This window comes from Hyphopichia burtonii, assembly GCF_001661395.1.
Source record: "Hyphopichia burtonii NRRL Y-1933 unplaced genomic scaffold HYPBUscaffold_7, whole genome shotgun sequence".
Taxonomy (NCBI): Eukaryota; Fungi; Ascomycota; class Pichiomycetes; order Serinales; family Debaryomycetaceae; genus Hyphopichia; species Hyphopichia burtonii.
This window is the reverse complement of record NW_017963734.1, coordinates 530,026-544,025: the sequence shown is the minus strand read 5'-3', so window position 1 is coordinate 544,025 and position 14,000 is coordinate 530,026. Positions and strand designations below refer to the sequence as shown.

Below are 14,000 nucleotides of genomic sequence, written 5' to 3'. Positions count from 1 at the left end.
TACATTTCCTAATGGAATTCAACAACTTCTGAATTATGACCAAGGTCATTTCTTTCATTTCGATACTTGGTGATGCATTGTTTTAAAGAATTTAAATCAATCGGCTTCTCTAAAACATCATCAAAAACTCCCAGCTGAATAGCTTCTTTAGCAAATCCAGTTAAGGCAATTAATGGAGTCTCACAATTTATACCAGTAGTGTATTTGATTAACTTAACTGCATCAATAGAATCAACTTTTGATATTTTCAATGCAGTAAATATAAGATCAAATTTAACTTGACTTGTAGCCCTTCTAATTAATTCATCCCCATCGCTAACAGACACAACTATACATCCTAATTTTTCTAATAATCGACTAATCGTATGACGTACAATTGGTATTGGTTCACAATATAATACATCCAATTCATTACTCAACACATTACCCGAATGATTAAAAGTCTGTCCCAGAGTACCCGAAGATATCGAGGATCCAGAGGTATTGTTCATTGCTGTACCCGATGAATTAGATAAATTAGTACTAGAAGTTGTGCTATTGAATTTTCTTGAACTTTCTCTTCGTTTTCTTACTCTTAATAGAGCTGATGATTTCGTATCTTCGGTGTCAGAACTAGATGGTGAATTCAAATCGTTAACCGATTTATTGAAAACTTGTTTTGATAAGGAGTGTATTGAAGACCGGTGACTCACTTTGGGAGTTGCTATATTTATACTATTTGAACCACTTTGACTATGTCCAGCAAAGCTTTCATTCAGGGGAGAAAATTTACCTACTTCAAATGGAAATTCATCACCACTTGAATAGGTACTTACTGCTGACCCAACTCTCTCATGTCGACTGACCGCTGATGGCGAGTTAGAGGATTGTTGCTGAAGTTGTAATAATAAGGGAGTGGGTCCGAAACTTCCCACACTACCAGCAGTACTTGTACTAGAATTCAAATTTGTCGCTGATAACCCTTCTCCTTTGGATGGCGATGGTGCACGATTCAAAGTAGACACCGGTGAAACAGGCCTTTTGAATGGGCTACCAGGATTTGTGGATCCATTAAACGAATAACCTCTCGATCTAGTGGTAGATTCTGACGAAGAAGACGAATAACTGTTTCGATGCTCTAAATGTTCATTCTTCAATCTGTTAATCACATCCTTATTAGCCTTTTCCAAAACATTCAAGTTACGGAAATGAAACGACCCAAATTCTCCTGTTTCTGCCAACTTACTACCTCTTCTTTCCCGTTTTCCTGTACTAATTGAGCTATTACTTTCTTGTCCTGTGGTTGCAAGAGTTGGTCTATGACTTGGTATATTAATATTACTCGATGGAACCAAGGGTGATCCAGACTCTGAAGCCTTGATTTGGCTATCACTGGTATTTACCATATTCATGGTCTCTTCTTCAAAATCATCCTTAGGAAAGTGCGATATATCAGCACCCCTTGAATCAAAATAATCTGTAGATTCTGGGTCGTCCAAAGTTGGAATGAACGAAGGTTCTTCATCATATAAACTTAACCAATCAATTTCTTTGAAGTAAGGGTGTGATTTTATTTCATCTGCTCCGTTATAACCTAATCGTTCTTCTGGATCTAAAGTCAAAAGTTTTTTAATCAAATCTTTGGCAGTTGCAGGGCAAATTTCCAGTTCCTCTTCAGGGCTCAATGGTGGCCAATCGATCTCACCTGACAAAATATTTTTGAAAACCTTGTCAGGGGTATCAGCATGAAAGGGCGGATATCCAAAGATAAATTCAAACAATATACATCCAACGGACCACCAGTCAGAATGTTCCCCTTGATTCGAGCCGTCAATAGTCTCAGGCGATAAATAATCTGGAGTACCAACGAATTTCTTGATCTCATTGTTATCTTCGTCTTTGGCCGGATCAAATAATGCAAATGAGGTAATGGTATTAGGATGCTGCGATGGACTCACTTGGAAGTCATCGTCGATTATGGCAAATGATGATTCAGATGAGGTTCTTGGTAATTGTGGCTTTAACAGGGGTGATTCTAAACCACTTGAGCCTGATCCCGTTCTACCACTTCCACCACCATATCTGAAGAACGAACCAGATCTGTTCAAAGGTTGCGAAGATAACTGTCCAGTGGGGGTACCAACATTTCCACGATTTTGATGTTGCAGGAACTGAGAGGAAGCCGTACCCGGTTGACCACCATGGATACCTGGATTGCTGAAAACGTCGGTAAAGCCAGCAGTTGGTGATGACATCGAAGCAAGTCCTGATACTGAGCCCGAATTAGACCCGGAGTTGGAACCAGGGTGAGAGTGTGAATGATTTGACAGTAATTGTTGAAGTTGCAGCTGTTGGAATGCAGAATTTGAGGAAGCTAATTTGGTATGTTCTAGAGTTGGTGATAATGAAAATGGAGTCACGGAATTGTTTCTCTTATGATTGTGAATTTGATTAGAAAAGACGTCCAACAGAGGAGAATCGATTCCGCTACTTGCACCTGAAAAATTAGCCAAGGGACTTTGATTAGGTTGATTTTGGCTTGTTCCGAGACTTTTTCTGAAAATCTCAATTCCATGTTCAGATGTAGAGCTTTTACGATGTTGTCTTGTTTGTCTCCCTAATACTCCAATTCTTGATAAACCAAAATCTGTTAACTTTAAATGTCCCTTACTATCGATTAATAAGTTATCTGGTTTCAAATCACGATGAATAATACCTCTTCTATGAAGATCGTCGATACCAACAACAACTTCGGCAATATATCTTTTAGCCCATTCATTACCTAAGGTTCCCAAAACTTTTAATAACGTAGAACAATCACCACCATTCAAATACTCCATCACTAAGTAAAGATAGTCTCTAGTTTGGAAACTGCAATACAATTGTGCAACATAAGGGGAATCAGTTTGTTTCATCATTACCGCACGTTCAGATTTGACATTTAAAATTTGATTTTTTGCAATCATATCTCTTTTCTTCAAACACTTTATAGCGACATAATCACCTGTTACTTTCTTTTTGGCTAAAAATACCGAACCAAATGCACCTTTACTTATAGCCTTTAGAACTTCATAATCCTTAATACTACCAACCGAAGGTTTCGATGGAGGAGTCAGAGAGACTAACAATGGCGACAAGGGGGGTTTGGCGCTAGGGTTTTTACTATTCGGACCAGTATTGATCGATAAATGGTGAACATTGTTATTAGCACTGGATGATGTGACACTTCCACCTGAGTTAGTTCGCTTCTCCAGCAAGCTATACTGAATAGAAGGTGGGGCTTGAGGTAAAGAGTCATTAGTCACATCAAGGTGTTGCAAAGAAGGCGAAGCCATAGGTGAAGATGCTTCAAACCTTGAATTGGGATTTCGTTGAAATGATGACAAATTCTGTTTCTCAACATAAGGAGCTGGCGATAAATGTCTTCTAGGGGAAGAAAAAGATGAATTATTCGAAATTGCTTCAGATGACTTTTTCAGTAGTTCCAAATCATTGAATGAATCTATTAAATTTAAGTCCCTAGAATCATGCCTTGAATTATGTGCTGATATAGATGAAGCTCTCGAAGAAATAGAAGCATTTGATCCACCCCTAGGAATTTCAACTGGTGTTGTTCTTCCTCTCAATAAAATATCTTTAGGGGTAATTGAGGTAGCTGCCTTACTTGAACTTTCGAATGATTCATTGATTAGCTTTGCCGAAGGACTTCTAGTCCTTGATGGTTGAGGTGAGTGGATTAAAGTAGAGTTAGGATTAGAAGGAGTTGGTGATAAATTAATCGGTTCAGACAAAGTTTGATCATTAGAATTACGACTTTGGCTTGAAGCACTTGCACTATTCAAACTAATGGCACTGGTATCGCCAATCGTTTGCTCATCATTATTTGATTTCGAATCGTCGGCAGTACTATTGTAGAAGAAAGATGATTTCTTCAGTAAAGTTGACGAGGTTCTATGATAAAGCAGTGATTGCAGTTGTTGTTCATTAATACGTATTTGTTCCCTTATTCTTTGAACAGTTGACTGGACAGTCTCTAAAACTAATTCATCCACTTCTGCTTTTATTTTATCACTATACTGTAAAATTGAAATTAATCTTGATAAAGTATCGATTTTATCATTCACTAAAGATTTAGTATCTTCAATCATGGTTTTAAGGGCTAAGTCATTTGTATCAAATACCCTCCAATTCGCCACGGAGCTAATTGCCTTTTCAGTATTTGGAGAAAATTGTAAAATACCATTATCTTCTAATTTCTCAGCTGGATTAATTTGTAAAGCTTCATCACATAATTCTAGTAATCTTCTGAGGATACCAAAGGGAAATTTTTTCGATTGTAGTATTGATTGAACAGATGAAGTATTTTTGATTAGTGAGTGACTTGATAATCTAGGTGATGAGCCACTTGTGGGTTGTGAATCATGAAGAGACATAGAAGGTAATGGAATACCTTTATAATCGTCAATCAATCCATTAGTTGAAGAAGAAGAAGCCGAAATGTCCAGAATCGAGCTATTTGATGAAGTTGGGGTAGAGAATCCTGAGCTATTAGGTCCACTAGAAGTTTCAGAATTTGAACTATTGACACCTAAACCTAAAATCTTCCCAGAAGTATTCGGAGAGGGATTAGAGTCATATTGTTGAAACCATAGACTTTCTGTAATTTTCATAATTAATTGACGTTGGTCAGCAATAGCATCATGACAATTTTGTAGCTCCTCATTAATACGATATTCCACAATACATAAATCACTATGTTTTTCAATAAACCAAGCAGGGATATTACTTTCACAAATTCTACATAGAATAGATTTTGGTTGAGGAACACTCTCTTCATCAGTGATACCCATTTCTTTCAAATTAAACAAATAGCCTTCAAATATTTCTGAACCGAATCCTAAAAGGTTAATTAAGCTTTCTGGAATTGTTAAGTCCAAATCGATATAAGCAAAAGGTTTTATTGTCCATATTGAATGAGATGGTAGTTTAGTTTTTGGGTCATGAATCAAAATTCCTTGAGCTTCCAATTCAATAACTTCTCCATTATTTGAAACTTTTGAGCTTAATGAGCTGGATTGATCATCAGAACTAAGGGTTATATCAAAATCTCTCGGCATTTGTGGAGTGTTTGCATTAGAGCCAAAATAATCATCAGTATCAGAGTTAGACTCATTTTGAGAAGAATTTTCAATATCTGAAGCTTTAACCACTTTGCTTACATTAGTGCCAATCAATTCGAATTGAGTCTGTTCTTCAATTACTTCATTAGGTTCACCTGATCGTATTATATGATCAGTTTGAGATTTATTAAAATGAAGATTATCATTATCATCATTAGACTTATTATTAATAGAATTACTTGGAGTAATTTTACCACTTGAATGAGATTCATTTATAAAATCTTTACGATCATTAGTTGCAGTTATAAATTTAACTTTATAGGAAACATCATCCTTAACCATTTGATCAATAGCGTTATTGAAAACTTTTAGATCATCTTCGCTATTACCAATTAAGATATTAGAAATCGATTTGCCAACCAATTTTTTAATATTGGTACCAACTATAACTTCCCAATTTCTACTCAAGTATCGTATATTACCATCCAAATCCAATTCCATAACCGCAGTTGGATTATTTGAAGAAGCTAATCTTAGATCGATTTGTTCTTGGAAAATCTCCACAAAATTAGGTACGTTAATATTTGGTTTTCTTTTAGGGGAAGTTTTGAAAGTATTTTCATAATTCAGAGCATTATGAAATAAATCATTTATCGGAGAACTGGTTTGATTTTGTTGTTGTTCAAATTCTTTTAATTGTTTTTCATCCTTTAATTTTTGTTCTTGTTTATCATTATTACTAGTTGATCTTGATATTTCAAATGGAGAAACAGATCTTTCAAGTGGGGCAGGACGCGATAAATTAAATTCCGGTTGATGAAACAATCCATGATTTGAAGAATGAGAAGATAGACAAGACGCTGATTGGGCAATCATGGGGGATTGTAAAGATTCTTTCAATTCATCTTTAGTAGAATCGGTGAAATCGGTTATAATTGAAGATGGAATCTTATCATTTTGAGAGTAATCATTAAATTCTATAGAAGAAGAATCTGACCCGTCATTATTAGTAATAGTTGAGCTTGGATTAGTATGAGGATTCAAATTTGAAGATCTATTGGGAATTGAATGGTGGAAATAATGTCCTTGTTGTGTTTGTTCTTGTTGATGGCTAGAATCAGAAGAATCAAGATTCTTCATATCGAATAACTAAAAATACCCTTTCCCTATAGCTGGGGATATAATAAATGATAATATTTACACTAAATTACCAATGATTAGTTCAATGGTTGCTTTATATAAGAAAGGTGGAGTTCCTTTTAAAAGATAAGCGGGTAAAAGGTAAAAGCTTAAGACACACCTGGGGAGAAGAGGCAAGCAAACTTAATTGAATAAAGATCAAAACTTATCAAGTTTGAGCGCTCATATAATATCAAAGGGTATTAAGGTAGAAGGATAATCAAGTAGTGAAAGGCGGTTAATCAGAGTAGACGGTGAAATTGTTTGACTTTATTATTTTTATTTAGTGCTTTTAGCGCGCTTAAAGATTTACGTGAGGTACAGGGTTTTCCAGAGTTGGGGGTATAATAGAGCAATTGAATAGTTAACGGGTTACAGAGGTCAAGCGATGACATGGTAGGTATGGCAGGTACGGTAGGTACAATAGGTTAAGTAGAGGGCACAGCGGGATGGTGAGAGGATAAATAAAAGGGTAAGTTGAAAAGTTAGTAAAAAAATCAGTAAGAGTAAACCCTCGAGTGAAAATTTTCAAGTTAGATGATGATATAGTTGGCATTACAACCCAGATTAGAACTTTTAGTGTATATTTAAAATCATTTTCAAAAGAAATATACATAAGAAAAGCAAAAGAGAATTAAAAGGAAACCATAAAATAATAAATAACAAAGTTTTTAGGAACAAGAATTGTATCTACATCATTATATCATAAATGTGTAATAGAGTTGGATCTATTACACTCGTAAACATTAGGGGTTAGTCGTGACAAGTAAGCAAGGGGAAACTGCTTGATTAAAAGTTGGATTTTAACCAAGATTGTTGATATAATTGAACTGGGAAATATTCTAAGTAGTAAATTGATAATCAGAATCTAATCTTGATCTCTTTTTAATACTTTCTAATAAATCAAAGTTTTTATCTTCATTTTTCTGTAATATAAGATTTTTAAGACATTTATTTTCCATTTCCAAAGTCTTCATTTTTTTTTCCAAACTACCAATACGGTCTTGTAATTCTTTGGCATGTTGTTCCATTTGTTGTTCTTTCAACTTCTTTTTAATTCTAAATCTAGCACTGGCTGCAGTATTTCTTTTTCTTTTATCTTCAACGGCAGCAGTAGCAATTTTTCTAGTTGGAGGAATTAATTGTTCTTCTTGAGGTTGAACCTGTTCAGAAACTTCTTCGGAAACTTGATTGGATTCCGCTTTTGGGCCGGGAAGATTTAAGAACTGGGACAAATCATCTTTTTGTAATCTTTGTTGTTGTTTAGAAGGAGCAGATGAATCATTTGAAAAAACATCCAAATCAAAAAATTCAACTCCAGAGAATAGATCCAAGTCGTTGGTGCTGGTGGTGGATGGGGTATCGTTCAAGCGGGGGCTGACGTCTTGATCAAAGTCAAGGTTCAAGTTGGTCAAGTAATCAGTAGGTTGAAAGTTCATCGTTGACTGAAGAAGAGAAGAAGAGGAAGCAGTTGGAAAACACGGGCACCTTCGATATATAAGGAGACAAAAAAAAATTTTTTTTCTTTACTTTTGCTCGCTCAACGTTAGTCATAATAATTAATAATCCAGTGCACCGTTTCAGGTTACTGAATTAGGCCATTCAGTCCATGTGTTATTGTACTGGTGTCTGATTAGTGATTGTACTGGCGATGGCTGCAATGGGTATAGATTGTATCGATTGGCTTAGATTGTATTGAACGTATTGAATATTGTATGAATATTGTATGAATATTGTATGAATATTGTAATCTGGTTTACAGAATGGTTTACGGATTGAGAAATCCGGCCCGGAAACGGAGAACCGAGTCAAAAGGTACGGAGGTGAAGTAAACATCTATTCCTATATAAATAACCTATATACCCATCATTAATCATTAAAAGTTAATTGAATCAACCAAAGACTTTAGCATGTAGGACTCGCCGGGCGAGTCCTTTTCGTCCTGGTTGTCAATTAGCTGTCTAGGTGTAGCGGACCAGGGTTGGAAGTTTGGAGCCGATTGGGGAACCGATTGTAATTGTTGGATTGGCTGAATTTGTTGAATTGGCTGAATTTGTTGAATTGGCTGAATTGGCTGAATTGGCTGAATTGGCTGAATTGGCTTTTGAACTGGATTTGGTGCCGACTGGGGACCTGATTGGTGAGCTGATTGAATAGCAAAAGGATTGTTGTAGTGAATTTTTTGATTTGAGATATAGGGGATCCCCGTAACAGCACACATCCAAATTCTAGTTTTATAAATTCTAAATAATTCTCTTACTAAGTCTCTAAAATCAATTCTATGATTAGTGGAATAATAAAAAATCAATTTTTTACGATCAAATTGATATTCAGCATCGATTAATTTCATTTGTTTTAATTCGTTTGAACCATTGGATAAATTGTTAGCTATTTTAGCTAAACATAATCTACAAGCTTTTTCTTCATCCTGTTTTTTATTTAAAATTTGAATGATTTCATTTGGTTGGGCTAGTTGCAAGATGGATTTAGGGAAATGTAAAGTTGGGGGCAAATTATTTGATTCACTTTTAGTGATTGATAATTCATTCATCCCACCACCATTAAATTCATTCAAGGCAGCTTGTTGTTCTTGAAATTGCAATAACTTCATTAATCTAGCTTCATCAATTGAAATATTCAATTTGAAAACTTTACCAATATCGCGACCGCGATCCGCCTCCACAATCACCAAGTCGCCAAGTTTGATATTTTGCAACTCTTCATTATTGGAAGGTAAATAAAAAACATCAATTCTTCCCGCTTTGAAACCCACAAGAACTAATTGGTAGTTTCTCAACAGATTCTCCACTGGAAATCTTGGTAATTGGTACGAATCTCCCAAATATTTTTCTTCATTGAAAAATCGTTCTTCCAAAAAATTTAAACTAACTTTAACCCGTTCATGAAAATCCATTTCAAAATATTCATTAATCGATTCTAATGTATAGCTGTAATCGGGTAAAAATGAAGGAACTTTTGGTTGTTTGACTTCATTTGAAATCGAATACTGTCGATTATAAACATCTCCGTAAGAATGTCTTCTTAAATTTAACTCAAATTTGGTTAAATTTGGATTATCAAATGGATTCACTTCATTAAGTTGGGGAGAAAATTGCGGCGAGGAACTCACACCACCTAAAGATTTGCGATTGTAATTGGGAGTATTCCAAATTAACTGATTAGAATCGGAATTCGATCGGGAATTGGGCTGAGTATTCGGTTGAGACCAAATACTATTCAGATATCTTCGTTCTTCGAGATACTGGTGAGGCGAGGGACTCTTACCAAATAGATTAAACTGATTCATTTGATAATTTGAATTCATTTTTTATTAAACGAGTAAGAAAAACTAGTGACTCATGAAGCTAGTCAGGGGATATATATTTAACGAAAACTGGTGATTTTTAAGAAAAACTAATTTAGAGGGGTCCAGCAATAAAGGGGAAATAATAGACAATAAAAATTGGGTTATTATTTGATCATCGTTTTTAAGTGCAAACATCATTAAGCTATTGCTTTTAGATATGTCTCAGATGGTACCATTAGCATTGAACCCTTGCTATCCCCGCTTTCCCGGCACCCACACCCGTACCCACACCCACACCCGTACCTACATCCATTTAGTACACACAAAATATATTACAAAGTAGAATTAAAGATACATAATTATTGATATTGTTGTTGGTTTGGTATATTACCATTTTGTAAGTTGGAGAAATATTGTTGGTAAACGTTTGGATCACTGTAAGCTTGAGCGGGAATCCCCATGTTTTGAGGGTGGCCAGCAGCTGGATAAGGAATTCCATGAGGAATGTGAGCGGCTCCTGGAGGTAATTGTTGGTGTTGAGCAGCTTGCACTTGTTGCGCATGATGGACTTGAGCAGCCTGTTGCGCCTGTTGTTGTTGCTGTTGAGCAGCACTAGTTGAGTTGGTGGAAGTAGAAGGATTCGAAGCACCAGTAGGAACTGGACTTTGATCAGGAGATTCCTGAGAGTTACCGTCAGATTGGTCGCCTTGATCATCGCCCAAACCTTCTTCTGGAGCGTTAAGACAAGCTTGAATTAAATTTTTCCCTTCGGATTTAGTAACCAAAGGTTGCAATTTTGGCGTAGTGAAAGTATAAACCAATCCGGTTTCACTAACAACCAATAATAACACTTGAGTACCGGTTAAGACTGACAATTCATACGCCTTTTTCATGATACCGGCTTTTCTTTTACTGAAAGTGATATGTCTTCTTGATTTATCCTGGATGAATTTGATTTCAATTTTTCTACGTTCCTTTTGTTGCTTACCACCAGAAGGTTCATCGTCGTCGTCGTCGTCTCCCCCTCCTGGAGCACCAGCACTAGCATTACTAGATGCAAATTGCGTGGTGGTGCCTAATTGGTCTTCGGTATTTTCTAATTTAGCTTCAGTAGCGTCCGTCATCTAAATTGTTAGTATCAAAGTGAAAACTTGTGGTAATGTTTGTCAATCTTGTGTTCTTCAGCTTGTCAATCTTGTGTTCTTCAGCACTTTGTCAACCTTGTGTTCTTCAGCTTGTCAATCTTGTGTTCTTCAGCACTTTGTCAACCTTGCGTCCTTCAGCACTTTATCAATCTTTCAATCCATCAATAGATGGTGCAACCATAAAGGGAAATAGATTCGTGCCCCAAAAAGGTAACCCACCAGAGTATGTTGTTGTTTTTCTTTTGTTATTTTTTTTTTTTTTTGTTTTTTTTTGTTTTTTTTTTTGTTTTTCAGTGGAAGTGCACTTTTTTTCTTTTGGAAGTGAGAGTTTTGACCCTTAAAGGAGCTTACTTATTTTGGATTAACGAACAAATCATTACCAATAACATCAATTCTAATATTGTCATTGCAATAGTAGACTGACAGAAATACATACATTGTAATCGAATTATACTCTTTATGATAAAGATTCAGTGGAATGGGGACTAAAACTTGTTTTCAATCTAAAAAAAAAGTGTACTAAAACTGAAAATTTAATAAAACAAAAGAGAATTTTTTGGAAATAAGGAAAAACTTTTTGGGAATTTGGTGGGTGGCATTTTTTGCATGTTGGCCGGCTTTGCTGGTTGGCCGGGAGGGTTTTACTGGTTGGCGCCGGTTTTTGCGGGTGCAACCTGCAAACTATTCGCTCGGATGGCCCCCACTGGGTATTCCCCGGGCCAACCTGCAAAGCGTGCGGGCGCAACCTGCAAATGGGCGCATTTGGTATTTTTATTGATAACATTTACAGTGTATTTATCTATAGCTATACTTGGATGGGAGTCCCGTTGGATACGGTTAGTTGATCTTGCTGGTGGGCAGGCAGGTTGGGGTCCGGCAGGTTGGATTCGGGCTCTAACTGCTCCTTGGTGATGGATGCCACCAGAAGATCAAGGTAGTCTTGAAGAATACCAGATATCTTGTTTCTGAGATTGGTATTAGCGAAAAGCTCCTGGGGTTTATGTAGAGTAACCAACATTACTTTGTATAGAGCGCTTTTGATGAAGATTGATTTGGGGAAGTCGGCGGTTAGTATCCCGCTTAACTTATCGAGTTGTTTGTTGATGAGGGATTCGTTGATTGTTTCTTGCATCAATAAGTCAACCAAGGTATCGTTGATTGGTTCGAAATGGTCCTGGTATTTATTCAAAGACTCGCTGATTTCGCTAGCACTAGGAAAATGGCTACTGAACTCGATTTGTTTCTTTTCATCCTGGAAAATGTAATTTCCTTCTTCGTAGTTGTATTCATTGATATCTTCAAGCCCCCAATCGTCATCAAACTCCACCTCTTTGGGGGGTGCTGGTTTTGCCTTGGGCTTGGGGCCTGGTTTGCCCTTGGGGCCTGGTTTGACCTTGGGTTTGGGGCCTGGTTTGCCCTTGGGCTTGGGGCCCGGTTTGCCCTTGGGTTTAGGCCCCGGTTTCTTTCTTTTCTTGGGTGGCTCTTCAACCTCGTCTTCCTCTTCTGGCTCCATCTCAAACTCTTCTGGTTCAGGCTCCTCTTCGATATATTCTGGGGGGCCCTTGGACCCCCATCGAACAAATTCTGCCATATCCGGAGGATTCTGACATAACTCATAGGCTTCCTTTAATAAACCTTCCTTTTTGGTTTTGATTCCCTTGGCCACCATCTTGCTCAAGGACTCGTCGATTTGTTCTTTGCTAAGCGGCTTCAAATCACCAAGTTTTATCCAAATATAAGTATCATCACTGAAAAATCTAACCGCAATATTCTTGGACTTGGTTTTACTTTTCAAAACATTTTCGGGTAAGATACCTTCATCAAGCACCATGGCAGGCCATGCCGGATACCCTTTGACCTTGGCCAATACTATACTAGTAGGATCCATTAAGAAGGTGTGTTGACGTTGTTGGAGTTGTTGTTGAAAATTGCGCATTGAAATTTATATATTAAAATACATTTTGCCAAATAACTACTTTATCACTAGAGGTTCCAATTATTTGGTTACCATACTTATTAAACTTTACTTCACTTACTACGTCTACCAAATTGTTTGCTAGCGAGTCGACGTAACCTTCTTGATAATTCCAGACGTCGATTTTTGATTGATTCCCGGCAATTATCCAATGATTACCATTATAATCAATCAATTGAGCGTTATACTTATAATTTCTTTTAAAGGTACTAATTGAAAAAGAATCAATTACTAAGTCACCATTTTCAAAGAAAAGTAAATCTTTTTGTAATGTGTCGTTATAATAATTGGACATAATTGATCCTTTATTATACTCATCGATTATTTGATTACTATTACGTAAATCAATTTGATAAAAACAACCATCGGAATTAGATATTCCAATCACGTCTTGGTCTTTATAATTAATATCATTGATTATATCCTTACCTATATTCATCGAATAGAAGCTTTTCGATACTCTAGAATCATAAAAATATAATCGATGATTGTATCCTCCACAACACCATAATCGGTCATTTAATTTAGCACAACTAGTTAAATTATCTTTACTCTTTGCATAACCAAGTTTTTTCTTCTGTTTTACCAAGTCCCAATTAATTAGTTGTCCATCACTACTCACTGAAATCAAATTATCTTTGAAATAATCAATCCCATTAATTGATCCATTATGTTCTTTGGGTAAATTCAAGAGATCATCATCGGTATGAAGCTTGATTATTGAATCAGTACCTCCAGTGACAAATATCGAAGTTGGTTCAATCAAACATAATGAATTAATCGTATTAAACTCATGACCAACATATACTTTTGAAGTTATTTTCGTGTTGAGTATCATAATCCCTCGACAAACAAACGAATAAGTAAATTGTAAATAAATAATCTTTAACGCGAATACAATTCATCAATTCAACTTAACAATCCATCTCAGGGCTACTTTAAGGTATGCTTGGCGATTTCCAGTTGAAAAGAGTAGTTTATACTTTAGTAGCTTTAGTCTTAGTCTTAGGCTATTAGTATAGCCTGTTTTTGTTTTTAGCCCTAATGGTCGTGCAACCTATACATTTTGTTTTTTTGCAATCATCAAGAGGATTGACTGATTACTTTATTTGGTATCAGTCAACAGGCGTGTTGTGCATAGGAGTTGGAGGTTTTGGAATAAGTGGGTGGTTGGATAGGTAGGTGGCAAGGTGGCAAGGTGGTCGAATAGGTAGGTGGGTAGATGGGTGTTGCTCAATGAAAATTTCAAACCTCATTGTAGTTATTGTTTAATAAAGGAACATTCATACTAATTT

General features: G+C 36.2%; 6 protein-coding genes across 6 annotated transcripts; all 6 read right to left on the bottom strand.

The window, feature by feature from the left end:
• Positions 1–53: 53 nt before the first annotated feature.
• Positions 54–5,948, bottom strand: RIM15 (protein kinase; the record flags this gene model as incomplete). Its single annotated transcript, XM_020223955.1, has 9 exons — positions 54–493; positions 554–652; positions 773–847; positions 935–1,276; positions 1,373–2,061; positions 2,269–3,807; positions 3,925–5,188; positions 5,387–5,788; positions 5,840–5,948. Coding segments are annotated over 9 exons (4,959 nt in total), but the record flags the coding sequence as incomplete, so codon positions are not given.
• Positions 5,949–7,007: 1,059 nt separating this feature from the next.
• MET28 (Met28p) lies at positions 7,008–7,978 on the bottom strand. The gene has a single exon (XM_020223122.1). It carries the CDS (start codon positions 7,715–7,717, stop codon positions 7,121–7,123), a length of 597 nt encoding a protein of 198 aa, XP_020074700.1. The 5' UTR covers positions 7,718–7,978; the 3' UTR covers positions 7,008–7,120.
• Positions 7,936–9,900, bottom strand: HYPBUDRAFT_227590 (uncharacterized protein). The gene has a single exon (XM_020223123.1). It carries the CDS (start codon positions 9,601–9,603, stop codon positions 8,155–8,157), a length of 1,449 nt encoding a protein of 482 aa, XP_020074699.1. The 5' UTR covers positions 9,604–9,900; the 3' UTR covers positions 7,936–8,154.
• A 44-nt stretch (positions 9,901–9,944) lies between these two features.
• On the bottom strand, positions 9,945–10,709 carry MCM1 (transcription factor; the record flags this gene model as incomplete). Its single annotated transcript, XM_020222375.1, has 1 exon — positions 9,945–10,709. The coding sequence occupies one exon, from the start codon at positions 10,707–10,709 to the stop codon at positions 9,945–9,947; it is 765 nt and encodes a 254-aa protein (XP_020074698.1).
• Positions 10,710–11,166: 457 nt separating this feature from the next.
• On the bottom strand, positions 11,167–13,094 carry HYPBUDRAFT_153856 (uncharacterized protein). Its single transcript, XM_020221763.1, has one exon. It carries the CDS (start codon positions 12,616–12,618, stop codon positions 11,536–11,538), a length of 1,083 nt encoding a protein of 360 aa, XP_020074697.1. The 5' UTR covers positions 12,619–13,094; the 3' UTR covers positions 11,167–11,535.
• Positions 12,680–13,543, bottom strand: HYPBUDRAFT_7798 (uncharacterized protein; the record flags this gene model as incomplete). The annotated part of the gene is made up of 1 exon (XM_020223693.1): positions 12,680–13,543. The coding sequence occupies one exon, from the start codon at positions 13,541–13,543 to the stop codon at positions 12,680–12,682; it is 864 nt and encodes a 287-aa protein (XP_020074696.1).
• Between the last annotated feature and the right edge of the window lie 457 nt (positions 13,544–14,000).